Source organism: Pygoscelis adeliae, unplaced genomic scaffold (assembly GCF_000699105.1).
Source record: "Pygoscelis adeliae isolate BGI_AS28 unplaced genomic scaffold, ASM69910v1 Scaffold124, whole genome shotgun sequence".
NCBI lineage: Eukaryota > Metazoa > Chordata > Aves > Sphenisciformes > Spheniscidae > Pygoscelis > Pygoscelis adeliae.
Genome location: NW_008824791.1, coordinates 4167606 through 4181387, shown reverse-complemented (window position 1 = coordinate 4181387; position 13782 = coordinate 4167606). Strand labels below are relative to the sequence as shown.

Genomic DNA, 13782 nt, shown 5'->3' with positions numbered 1-13782 from the left:
GCTGCCATCTTGCGGCCGTTCGCCGGGAGCGACCGTTACTTCGCAACCGCCATCTCTGTCCCGCCGTTACCTCCCGCCTCAAACGGTCACCGCGCTCCTCTCGTGTCACGGCCACGCCGGTGTTCTCCGGCCGTTTACCTTGTGGCCTCGAAAGAGAAAGCACTGCCTGAGGACACTTCTGGGGAAAAAAAAAGATACCTGGGCTTTTGCCAAGATGTTTCCAGAATGAGGAAAATATTTGCGAAATAGTGACCAACTCTGGTTTTTTTTCCTCTCAAAAAAAAAAAAAAAGGAGGGAGAAGGGGAGAGTTCGTCTATCTTGGGTCCCACATCAGTGGTCAGTGGTCAGACCTGTCTGCGTGGGGAGGCAGAGGTGGAAGGGGGAACCGCCTGTTGCTGCAGATTTCTCTGCATGCCTTTTTGTCTGCCTCTCTCTCTGCTTGTGTGAGTGACTGTCATTTCCTCTGTCTCTGTGCCTATCTTGATACCTTTTCTGCATTTTATATGTACGCATTTGTGAGTGACTGTACTACTGTTTATCCTGATGTCCACCCTTGTGTGTATCTGTCATAATATTACATGCAAATAATAATCTGTGCGCTGATAGCCTGTAGAAACTTCCATTGATCTTGGGACATCCTTATATAGATATGAAAAGATATATCTTTGTGCTTGTCCTGGCTTTGAAAAGCTGAAACCCCGCTCTTTCTTACTGTGGGTGTCTGTCTGTCCTTTTGTGACAAGGGAGACACTAGATGCTCTTAGGGCAACGATGCACACACATTCCAGTATACCCTCTAGCTTTTCCTGCACTTAAAGGCAATTACCGGATCAACATTTCTGCTTTGAAGGCATCACAGCAGGGGTGATCTTGCAGTGAAGGTGCTCCAGTTTGTTTGTGATCTCAGCTACACTTTATGTACGTTTTACAGATGGAACATGGCATAGGCAGGATACCCGTATTGTAGCTCACAGCCCAAATATTTGTATGGAATTACCTTTATGTTAACAGTGAAATAATGAACTGGAGAGCTAGAGCTTGGGCGAGGTCTCAGAAACCAGATTTGATTTAATGCACATTCCTATTGGCTTCACTTGTCAGTCACAGAAAGGAAACAGACCTGCCGAATGCCTGCATCACCCTATCTTTCAATAGACACTGTGAGACGCTTGGACAGGAGGGGTGGACTCTCCTTTTCACTGTGATCAGCAGTATCACCATTCTTGTCACCTTCTCTTGTGGGAGAGCCTGGCTCAAGGGTCTAGTGACTGGGAGGGTGACTTGCCAGCACATGGGAATTTTCAGCAGAAAGAATAAAGCTTTTTCTCCTCCCACTTTCATCCTGGTTATTTCAGCCTTGATTTAAGGAATTTTTATTGGAATTATGAGAAGGAACAGTTCTTACCAGGAACAAAAGTTTTCACGCATCGAGCAAATTTCAAACCAACCTTCACTGCTGCTGTCCATCACTTAGCTTCTCTCTCTCTCTTTCAAGATTTTGTTTGTACCCAAGATTCTAAGTGTCAAAAGAGTGTGTGAAAGAGAAATTGAAGAAACTCAACAGTAGCATTGCCTGTAAATTCCCCAGGGAACTATTCTTATTGCACACGTAGATGCTTCCTCTTGGAATTATTGTTTCTGCAACATGCCAACATGATTTATTTATTTTTAACAGTTGCTTCATTTAAAATATTGCTTATTCCCGCTATTTCTCTATGTGTCTGTCTTAGTCCTTTGCCCATTCTACCTTGCAAGGTATCTGAATATGTAGAAAAAAATAGCATTTTTGCATTCATTGACAGGAAATGTGAATGGTTAAAATTGTTATTGATTTGGAAATACATTCTTTTGGCAGCCCCTAGGAAAACAGAGGTTGTAAAACCTTAGAAGACCCAAATATGGGTACCCCCTACTAAGTCTTAAGTATATAAAACTTAAATATATATTTACTTAAGAATACCATTTGGGTAGTTAAAATTGGCTTCCCAGTTTGAAATGAGCACCTGCACTGTGATGTTAACATAAGTTTCCCTGGAAGTTATCAATGGGAAAGAAAAGCCTGGAAAACAGCCATACTGAATTGTGCCTGGTGGCTTCTGAAGCCATCTTATGACCAATAGAGATCAGACTTTAATCAATAAATCTGTTTCCTTTTTGACTGTAAAATGAAAAAAGTTTGCAGTGCCAAAGCTGAAAGGCACATTTTTTCCACTGTTCAACAATTTTTTTTCTCCTCATGTTCATTAGTGACAGAAAAGGAGTTTTGTAGAGATGCAATACTTTTCATGAATTAGTTCCCATCGGAGATATTGTTGACTCCTGGACAACAAACTGGGCGTGTTTCGATATCCCCTTTGTAGAAAATGCTTAATAAACATCAGCATGGCAGCAAGAGAAGAGTAAACAGTTGCTGAATTATTTTGTTTCAGTCTGTGGAGGGAAATGAGCCAAAAGACGTTCACATCGCAGTTAGGATCTAACTGGTAAGTGCTGCTGAGAGACAGTGGTATTTGCCAGACTGCCAAGAAAGAAAGAGAAAAAAAGATCGGATGCAGTGTATATTGCACAGTGTTCAGGCCATGCATATGGCAAACTAGCTTACTTCTTGGGGATACACCATGCTGTTGCAAACCCTCGTTTTCTGTGAATTGCTCAGGCTTATGGGTCATCCCCTTGATCTTCCCTCACTTGTGAAAGGCGCTAAAAGATTTTTAAAGAAATACATCCTACAGGCATAAAGCAGCAAACCCTAGAATCCCCTCCTGGGAGGAGAGGAACATAAACGCAGGAGTAGAGTAGCTGTGTCCAATGCCTGTGATCAACGTGAGGTGGTGGAAAGGCAAAGTTTTCTGCCACTGAGTTTATGAGAACTGTAAATCTAGGAAAAATGTGGCTGCTTGTTTTTCCAGAGATCATCCTCAAGACACAGGTTGTTCCTTAACTAGAGGCAGTAAAACTGATTATTTTACTTTCAGAATTGCTGGTGTAGATGCTAAGTTAAGGAATTCAGGGCTGAAGTTAATTCAGTGATTGTTCTGTCTGGGGCAGAATGGTGAAAGGGAAAGAATCCCCGCTTTAGAGGCTCTGGAAATAAGGAATGCAAGGAATGGGGGAAGTGTGTGTTTTTTCTTTGTTGTTCATGTCACTTTTTCAAACCACATATCTGATTGTACAAAAGTGTGCAGCCACCACAGTTCTAGAACAGAAGCCTGAGTTATGTAAACTGCAGGAAAAGCAGAAAAGACCCCTGTGCCAAACAGTGTCATCTGTTCAAGTCTGATATTAAGAGGCTGTTTTATATGGGAAAATATGCCTTCCTTAGGTGGATTACGGTCTTGTCAGGATCCCCCACTGCAATTTTAAAATATTCCTTTGGATGAATAGGCAATGGATGAAGACAGTAAGAAATTGGACAAGCTTCAGGAGTGAGATTTAGTCTCCAGTCTTAAGCCATTTTAGTGCCAACTCTCTAGGCCACCAGCTGCTGCTCCTGAAAGCTGCAAACCTTCTACAGGTCCCATGCCCTGTTTGTGAATGGATGTCTCAGACACCTGAGGAGACCCCATATAGTATGACAACTGTGTTCAGGCAATGGTTTAGCTGTCCTTTACTTTTTAATGAACTACACTTTGTCTTAATGAGACATAGCAAATGAATGTTCTCTAATGAGAAGAAAGGGCAGACTACTAAAGTTACATTTCATTTCCAGGATTTTGATCTCTCATCAGCATGTCTTGCTGACTTGGCTGTGTATGGTTTTCGGAGTACTGATTTTAAGACGTGTTGACCACTCAGTTGCCAATGAAGCCAACTGGAAGCCAAATATTTTGTATGTCTCGTAGTGGCTTCTGAGTTCATGTCATTTCCCAATTGTGCTTCAGAGTTTAGATTACAAATCTGAGCTTTAGCTTTACTACTAATGGGAATGTTTGAGGGGTTGGAATAGTGGAATAACTTCAGATCTGTGGCTGGAGGAGCTTGTCAGAGCAGAGCAGTTCTTAGGAAAACGTGCTCAAGACTCTGTGTTCAACTTGCTAAAGCAGTTGTGAGGTGAGCCAGAGTTCACGGGGCATCAGAACCAAGACCAAACTCCTGGGCTCAGTCTGGGTCCAGGTGATATATATGTGCAGACTCTAACTGGTGACTCTGTGCATCTATAGTTTTTTCCCTTCTCAGTAGGCTTTGTCTAGTGTCAGGAGTACTCCCTTTGATGATACGAGAATTCCACAGACAGCTAAATGTTAAGAAAACATAAGAAACAATAAGTCCAGAACTGTAATTTCACGGGAAATTTGTACTCAGGCTGCAAAAATTTTACATCCCATAAAAGGGAAAAGGAAAACAACCAGGATTTTCTTTTTTACAGTAAAACTAAACACTCATCAGAAAATATCATGTGCTTACTTCAGTATTTTTGCTATTTTTCATATTGCCTAGCAGAAATTAAGGGTACAGTTTCAAGGTTGGCTTAAGCCAGTCTAGCCGTTTGTCACCACAGAGAGGGGGCAGGTCCTCCCTCCCACACTGCTGCCCATTCCTTTATCAACTGGCTAAACAGTTGCTGATGGTCAAGCAAGGGTAGCAGGTAGTAGTGCGCTGCAGGGATGAAGGGGAGGATAGTGTTTCAGCAGTAGCCTGATAGTTCTGTTTAAGCTGGTTGTAAAACCCCAGGGTGAAAGTCCATCTCAGTAGGCACCATGCAAAAATCTTGCACAGATTTTGAGCCGAGCTGTGGTTTTTGCTGGCTTTTGAATTCTTTTCTCTTTTAGTACTTTTCAGTCTTAACATGCCTGGTTTGTTACCTCAGATTATTTGGGACAGTGATGAACGTTCACTTGCTGCCCCTAGTAAGAGACTTGATAAAGAGCAGGCCCATAAGAGCTGGGTCCCACTGCAAGTGTTAAGTAAAGCACTTAATCTGTTCTGAGATCTGCAAACTGGAATCATAATGCTCAGTCTCTGCTTTCCTCTCACTTCATCGTGTTAGGAAATGTGAATGGATACCTTATTCTGGAAACTCGGTTCGTCATTTGTGTTAATGTAAGCAGGACAAAGTGTCCTTAATTCTGACTAATATTTTTGCAAGTCACCACGATATAAATGGTAAGTGCTGTGCACTGAGTCTGTTACCATAGAAAAGCAAAATGCTGTCTATTCTTGCGCTGCAGTATTGCATTCACACTCTCACAGTCACTGCTCTGGTTAATCTGCTTTCTATGATTTGCTGGTTGTTTATCAGAAATGCGTGCCTCTTAGGAGACTCTTAGGAATGTTTTTTTCCTTGTGTTTCATTCTCTGATTAGGAGAATAAAAAATACATGCCAGGTAAACCTACACTCCCTGTTCCATGTTGCATCTCTTCTCACTGCAGCTAATTTACAGGTTGTTAAGTGCTAGTGTGCTATGGTGTTTCAGCTCCATATGTTTAAAATGGCCTTTAGATGTGCTCAGATTTTCTGCAAAATTCCAGCCTCTGAAACATCTCTTCATCCCTGGCATTTTTCTGTTCTTGTTTTTATAAAAGCTATTGTCAATTTGCTTTGCTTTGAGATCTGTACTGGAGAGGGGTCTGTAGTTCCAGACTGTAACTGTAATTGTGATTATGTTTTATTTTGCTCACTGAAAGAAGGCATCTCATTTTTTGATGCTAGGTGGTGTATTTACCTTTGTTTCTTTTGCTTGCTTGGTTGTTCGTAAACTGTTCCAATGAGCTTATGCACTGTTACCATGCACTGGCTTTTGTCCTTGAAAGATAAGCATTACAAACTTTTCATGGGCTACAGAGAAGGGATAATTTTAAAGAAATATTTTAATGGTAGCAAAGAGACAATGTTCTGTGTTTAAATGCAAGGACCCATCAACGACTCACCCAATACAAGCAAAGTGTATTATCTTGTCTTTATTCTTCTGCAAAGGCGGATCCTTTCAGAATTTATTACTGACAAATGCATAGGAGATTAACCTGTTTTCTTAATGGTAATTTATAATGATATTATAATCTGCTCTGTGTAATGCTGTCTTACCCAGAGGAAATGAAAACAACTCTAGTATGAAGAAACCCTATTGCTGTGGGTGACATCTAGTTGCCTTCACTGATATTGCACAACCATTAATGGAAGTGTTCACCATTTCACTCTACAGGAGTCCCTCCTGAAGACTTCGCATGTGTGGGCTAGACAATTAATTTCTGGAAATATGCCATAGCCAAGGATAGAGAGGTAGTGCTTCGATTTTCAGTGTGCTTAGGCAAGGCTCCACATATTCAGTGTTATGACATCAACGGCGTGAAGGTGGTGGAATATGTCAGTGCATGCAGCCCTTATTTTTTACTAAAGCTGATTTTAGCGGGGGCAGTCAAAGGAACATTGAGCATGTTTTGGAAATCCTCCATGGAGCAGTCTTTTCAGCACCACAGCTTAGTGGTCAAGTTCTTGCTACAGCCAGGAATAATAAAACAGCAGGGTGCTGATAGCTGAATGAAAACAACATCTAATTGCCTCTTTCTATGTTAAAGACTCCCCTCTTGGCTGATGTGCTTTCTGGAGGGAGAGACATCCATATGCCGCTTGGCCAGGGGCATGCCAGTCATTCTGCAAAGCCAAGTTGTTTGTCTTTGCCATATCCCTGGAGCAGGGGTTCTAAGCACTCCCTTTTCCAGCTGGGAAACAAATACACAAAACGGTTTTTACTTATTTATTTTTAATGGACTCTTTTGACTGCCTTGAGGTCAGCACACAAAGTCAACACATTTATGCATTAGCATGACATGATCTAACCTCAGGTCCCCTTCAGAGCTCTTGGTGGATAACCTCAGCACCTGGAACATGCTCGCCTTCCCCATTCCGTGTCTCCTGCTTAGTCAGGGTAACAGCTAGCAGTTTTTCATCTTGAGGGCGCTCACAAGGCAGGTGCGGGACAACCAGGGGATCAGGCCCAGCCAGCACGGGTTCATGGAAGGCAGGTCCTGCTTGACCAACCTGATCTCCTTCTATGACCAGGTGACCCGCCTAGTGGATGAGGAAAGGCTGTGGATGTGGTCTACCTGGACTTCAGTAAGGCCTTTGACACCGTCTCCCACAGCATTCTCCTAGAGAAGCTGGCGGCTCACGGCTTAGACAGGTGTACTCTGCGCTGGGTCAAAAACTGGCTGGACGGCCGGGCCCAGAGAGTTGTGGTGAATGGAGTTCAATCCAGTTGGCGGCCGGTCACGAGTGGTGTTCCCCAGGGCTCAGTTTTGGGGCCAGTTCTGTTCCATCTATTTATCAATGATCTGGATGAGGGGATCGAGTGCACCCTCAGTAAGTTTGCAGACGACACCAAGTTGGACGGGAGTGTTGATCTGCTTGAGGGTAGGAAGGCTCTGCAGAGGGACCTGGACAGGCTGGATCGATGGGCCAAGGCCAACTGTATGAGATTCAACAAGGCCAAGTGCCGGGTCCTGCACTTGGGCCACAACAACCCCATGCAGTGCTACAGGCTTGGGGAAGAGTGGCTGGAAAGCTGCCTGGCGGAAAAGGACCTGGGGGTGTTGGTGGACAGCCGGCTGAACATGAGCCGGCAGTGTGCCCAGGCGGCCAAGAAGGCCAATGGCATCCTGGCCTGTATCAGAAATCGTGTGGCCAGCAGGAGCAGGGAAGTGATAGTGCCCCTGTACTCGGCACTGGTGAGGCCACACCTCAAATACTGTGTTCAGTTTTGGGCCCCTCACTACAAGAAGGATGTTGAGATGTTGGAACGTGTCCAGAGAAGGGCAACGAGGCTGGTGAGGGGTCTGGAGAACAAGTCGTATGAGGAGCGGCTGGGGGGGCTGGGGGTGTTTAGCCTGGAGAAAAGGAGGCTGAGGGGAGACCTCATCGCTCTCTACAACTACCTGAAAGGAGGTTGTAGCGAGGTGGGTGTCGGTCTCTTCTCCCAAGTAACTAGTGATAGGATGAGAGGAAATGGCCTCAAGTTGCGCCAGGGGAGGTTTAGATTGGACGTGAGGAAAGATTTCTTTACTGAAGGAGTGGTTAAACATTGGAACAGGCTGCCCAGGGAAGTGGTTGAGTCCCCATCCCTGGAAGTATTTAAAAGACGGGTAGATGAGGCGCTTAGGGACATGGTTTAGTGGGCATGGGGGGGTTGGGTTGACGGTTGGACTCGATGATCTTGGAGGTCTCTTCCAACCTTAATGATTCTATGATTCTATGATTCAGCTAAGGATGATGTTAACGTCTAAAATATGGCTTTCCCAAAAGTCTCTGGAAACAATGTGGATGATTACTATTAGCAGAGAAGACGGTATATACATGTTGTTATTCCTTTGCAGTTGAGGAAGATGGTTGGAAATGAGTTAACACTGATGAATGTGCAGATAGCTGAACGTGCAGAAATGTGGTAACACGTTTACCACACAGCCTGGAGTGTAGTTAGCTTTTTACCTGATTTGCTACTGTTGCTGCTACTGTTGGGCCTGTGCTTGGGCCGGGAAAGAGGACGATCCAAAGGCTCTTAGATCTTTTCTTATATGTAATTTAATCAGATGTGCTGATACTTTGATATATGTAGGGTGGATGAGACTAGAGAACTTAACCAGACTGGCTCAGGAACAAGTATTATCTCTACCTGGAATAAACTCTCACTGGAGTTATTATTTGTTTTCCCTTTTCCACCCAAATGGTAGTGCAAATTGATGGAAGCTGTTAAAGGTCTTATTAACTACAGCTTGTGTTTACCTTCTCCAGAAACTCCACCCTGGGAATACACCAGACCTGCTGGAAGCACTGTCTGACTATCTCTGGGTCAGGCTACCAATGATCTTCCATAAGTTTGCTGAACGGGAAAGGATTAAGCTATGAACAATGTAGAATGAGACAGGTAATAGGGTTGAAAGCCTTTGATCTAGGCCACTAAATTCAATCTAACACTGTTGCAGTTTTATGCATGGTTGGGAAGGGATTTTTTTTATTTATTTTTTTTTTAAGTCACAGGCAGATAGCCGTTCAACTCCAAATGGAAAAAACAGTGGGAGTTAGCTGACCTTTGGTAACTACCTCCTGGCAATCATTTGCATCTGAGAACTATTTCTTAGCCCAAAGGAAGTGAGTTGGGAATCTCAGGGAACTTCTGAGGGTGCAGATGTCCACATCGCAGAATTACTATCCCAGTGTGGTTGGGTGTTAACAGTCTCAGCAGACACAGTGTTGGGTTTGCTTTCATTCCTCCGTTTGTCTTACTTAGGAAGAAGCCTACTGCCGGGAGACCTGAATTACTTCTACATCTGTTAGACAGGGGTTGGGTATTTCCATTTCCCTAACTTTCAATCTCACATCTCTAATTTTCTAGATAAAGAAAAATAAATATGTGCTGTTGATTTTGATAATTACTGAACTTGCTGATGGCTTGAAGAGGATAAATTTGACTGTGTCAGCTAAGAAGTTGTGTCCAGTGTTGCCCAGTTTTAAGCCCACAAGAAATTTTATCACCTTTCATAGGAGAAGCAGGCATGCTCAAGTTATTGCTTAAGCAACATTTTGTTAATAAAATGTTTTGCAATTCAATCTGCTATTGAACAGGCAGAGCAGGCTAAATGAAATAAAGATAAAATTAGGGGTGGTGGAAGGATACTGGATCTTAGACATGCACATACCTTGTAAATTTAGGGTAAATTAAATAGAGAGCTGCAGAGCTTAAAAAAAGAAAAAAAGAAAAATTTAAAAAAGAAAAAAAGCAAAAGAAAGAGAGCTGTTATTTCCAAATGTTATTGGGGAATATTGAAACAAGACTTCATTTTTAGTTTGGACTTGCTCCATGATATTGTGCTGTCCAAAAGTAGTTCTGTATCTACAGACAAAATGCTTGCTACTGTAGATCACAGAAACAGAAATGATGTTAATTGTTGGGAAGCAATACAATGTAGCCAGTTAATGGAAGAGCTTGATCTGTACAGAAAATTATTTTGAGCAGATACATATATAGAAAGCAAGATTAATTTAGAGACCTTTGTCATTAAAGCAGATTTTTGTATGGTCTTGTGTGGGATTTAAGGGGGATTAAGTGTTTGACATCACTTTGCCTGCACAGGCTATGTTGAAGAGGTTACTGAGTGGGTGATGGAGAATTCAAATATGCGCCTATGCTGAAAGACTGGAAGCAATGGATCAGACTGCAGCCTGGCCAAACAAATTGCTGTATCTACTACATTTCTAAAAGCGAGGTGCTTCTGGTTTGACAGCAGGTGCCGCAGGGATGTAGAGCTGAAGGAATTTTTATGATTTGCCAAAATATGAGGGGAAATCGGCGAGGACATCAGAACTGGGGTACCCCTGTCTTCTGTCTTCAGTGATGCCTTGCTTCACATGCATCTTTTGTGTGCTATGCTGTTTCTAAACACTAAACATAAAAAGTCAGCAAGGTGGATTTGCTGATCAGGTGCATTTCTCTTTTGGAAGAGATGGTCCTGGTCATGAAATTTCTGTTCCTCACCTGCCTGTGGCCGACAGCAGTGCTACACAGTTCTCCAAGTCAGCATCACCATCTTCATCATAGGCAACAATTCTCATGCTTAAGAAATCATAACAGGTAAGCAATATACTCTCTCTGTCTGTGTTCATCTGATAAACTTTATGCTGTCAGCAACCATTCAATGCACCCATTTTGTTCACTGTCCTGTTTTGCCAGTTTCTGAATTTATAGTACGCATAGTATTGATAGGGTGTTCCCAAAACAGAAATGGTAAACTGTTAATTGATTTTTCACAACCAGACATTTCATATTGTGATTTCATGAATGCTTCATATGTATGCAGGTATGTACACACTCACACCCACACACAGCTCTTTTAACTTCTGTGATACCAGACTACTATTGTGATACCAGACTACTGTTGTGATGCAGCAAGTATTCTTGCCCTCTCACTCCCATTACAAGAAGCAGAAATGCCTTCCAAAGTTCCATGCCAATGTTATAAAGTGACTTCTTCCATTACCTAAACAGCAGAGTAGCTACACTATCAAGATACAGAAGACATTCTTATGGCACTAAATAAGGTGTACCTTCTTTGTAGTGATGACAGAGTGTATTCCCTTTCTGGAATATACATATGCTTTTAGACATTGAAGATTGTGTCCATTCCTACTCTTTCTAATTAAGTAGCTGGTTTAAAATGAATAATGATACAAAGGTTTTTACATGTAAGTTTCTGTGCAAAGTGTTAGTGCTTTTTTCCCACAAATGCAATTTCATATCTGCCATGTGAGGCCTCTCAATGTGTTTCCAGATTAATCTAATAGTATGTAGACAGACCAATGACGGCCAGTGGTAATCCAAGCAAAATCTCTCTTTGTTGGGAGGTAGGAGAAATTGTAATAAGTAGCTCTATTTGAGGAAGGAGAAGGGATACAACTGTTACCTTTTTCTGTGAACTTGACCCCTATTAAAACGGGCAGGGTAGCTCATAGTTTATTCACGTGATATCACATATTGAGGAAAAGTAACACAATTAGACTCCTTTGATGTGTTTAAGCTGGTTTTGAAGTTACATGCTTTGTAGCAGGTATACAGCTATTTATCTTCTGTATCACTTCTTATGTGATAATCCAGCAGTGACATATCTCTGAATCGCTACATGTCTTGATAAAATCACGTTTAAGCAAGGCGAGGCAAAAGAACATATCCCAGTGACACAATGGAGGTGCCTGGAGATGCTATAATCTCGCTCAGTACTTCTAGATTTCAAGTCAAGGTCATAGGTTCAAGTTTGGTCTAAGCCAAAAGCTCATGAAAAGAATGGCTATTCAGCAGACTGTTTCAAACTCGCTGACAGTTTTGGAGTGAGTGCTAGTGCACAATTATTTGTAATAATAAAATAAACAGAACTAGCCCTAATATCAAAATAAGGTCTAATCTGGTGCTTTGCTAGTCTCAGTAAGCAGTTAAGACTCAAATGGAAACAGAATAAAATATCTTCTTACTGCTGTAGTGGTAAGGAAGGTGTATTTTAAGCTCAGCTGATACACTTTTGTCAGTGGTAAAAGGGAAACATACGCTACCGCTGTTTGCATTTATCCTGTTCTGCAGTAGCTGAGAGGAGTTGCTCCATCACTGGCTTAAAAATTCACAAAGCGGGAGAAAAGCCTGGTGGTAGGAGACAGCATATTTTGTGGCATCCTGCGGGACATCCTTTGCTGACCTCTTGCCACGGGACAGCAGTAACAATACTAGCGCAGTGTCCCCTCCACCGTCACAGATCTTTACTTATACCTACAAATGGATCCATACGACAGTCCTGTGAGACAGGCAGGACCACATTCTCAGCTGATGCTGACTGGTGTAGCAGTCTTCTTTACACAAGGCAATGCTTTGTCCTTCCTTGTCTTCCTAGGCCCTAGTGATTTGGAACTGGGAAGAAGTCTGCAGAGTCTGAGCCACAGAAGGTGCCAAAGCTTAACAGCTGCAAATCAACTTTTCTGTGGAAAGGATCCAAATACGTTTAATTTCTCTCTGTTTGATTCTCTGGTTTTGTTTCAAAAGGCAGCATTATCCTCCAGTACATTGCAACAGGGTCTGACTTTCCACCAGCCTCTTTTTCTTTCTGGGGAAAAACCTTTCAGCCAGCAGTAGGGTTATTAGGGACACAGCTGACAGATGGCCTTGGTTAAATGGGTGGCATTTTAAAAAGAATCCCATGTGAAAATGTTACTTAAACTACAAGTTCCACTGTTTTAATAGAGTAACCCAATTCTTCCTCCAAAGCTATTTGTCTGCATTCTCTTGTAAAGAAGATTTTAAAGCATTAACCAAAAGTACATGAGAAAGAGATTATTCTCGTGGTCCATTTCCTACAACAAAGAGCAAAACATTTGGCTGTCCAAATATTAGGCTTTTTGACAGTACATGTTGCTGATGTTACTGAACACTTGGAAATGCATTTTTATGAGAAACTGTGCAATTTTAATGCTTACATTTATCTGGGTTTCAAAATTTGATAAATACATTAAAAGTTTCAGAGACCACACTGCCATATAACTCCACAGACTCTCCTGGGAACAAGAGTTCTGTAATTACTACTTTTTGTGTACCTTTCATTTGGTAGTAGCTAGAGTATCTCAGGTCCATAGCACTGCAAAGAAGTTTATGGCTATTATATCTAGGGTCCTTCGTGGTATTCTTTTCATAAAAGGGTCCTTCATAGTATTCTTTTCATAAACTTACCTAGTTTCATCTTGAATGCAATGAGAATTTTTTCCCCACTGCCCCCATACTGCAGCAATAAAGGAAGTGTGGTATCTTGGAAAATAAATTAGTGTAACTGAAAACAAAACCTCTCCTAACTATCCTTCCTGAGACATGAGTTTCAGATTTTTCAAAATCTATCGTGATGAGGATGGTGCTGGAAACGTGTTTATATCTTCCTGAATACCCAGAGGTGCTCCAGCCTTCCTCCAGTCTCCTGCCAAGGGCTCACCTTATCATTAGTTACGCAGGGCATTAAAACAGAAAAACAGCCACACAGGATCTTACCAAAGGCCCGTGTGCTATCATGACCTGTTTCCAACAAAGGCCGTAAGCACAAGTTTGGAAGAATAAGGACAGGGCAAACTTATAAGATATTTACCCCTAGCACTCCTGTCCTGGTTTTGGCTGGGATAGAGTTAATGTTCTTCCTAGCAGCTGGTACCGTGCTGTGTGTTGGATTTAGGATGAGAATAACATTGATAACACAACGATGTTTTAGTTGCTAAGCAGTGCTTACACTGGTCAAGGACTTTTCAGCTTCCCGTGCTCTACTGACTGAGAAGGCT

The 13782-nt window shown here is 42.3% G+C and overlaps 1 protein-coding gene across 1 annotated transcript in view; it reads left to right on the top strand.

Annotated features, from left to right (window-relative positions):
- Positions 1 to 10433: 10433 nt before the first annotated feature.
- GABRR3 (gamma-aminobutyric acid (GABA) A receptor, rho 3) overlaps positions 10434 to 13782 on the top strand; it is a 32288-nt gene continuing 28939 nt past the window's right edge. Inside the window, exon 1 of the mRNA XM_009323899.1 lies at positions 10434 to 10561. Coding sequence (XP_009322174.1) covers positions 10434 to 10561 — 128 coding nt within the window. The remainder of the gene's footprint in view (positions 10562 to 13782) is intronic.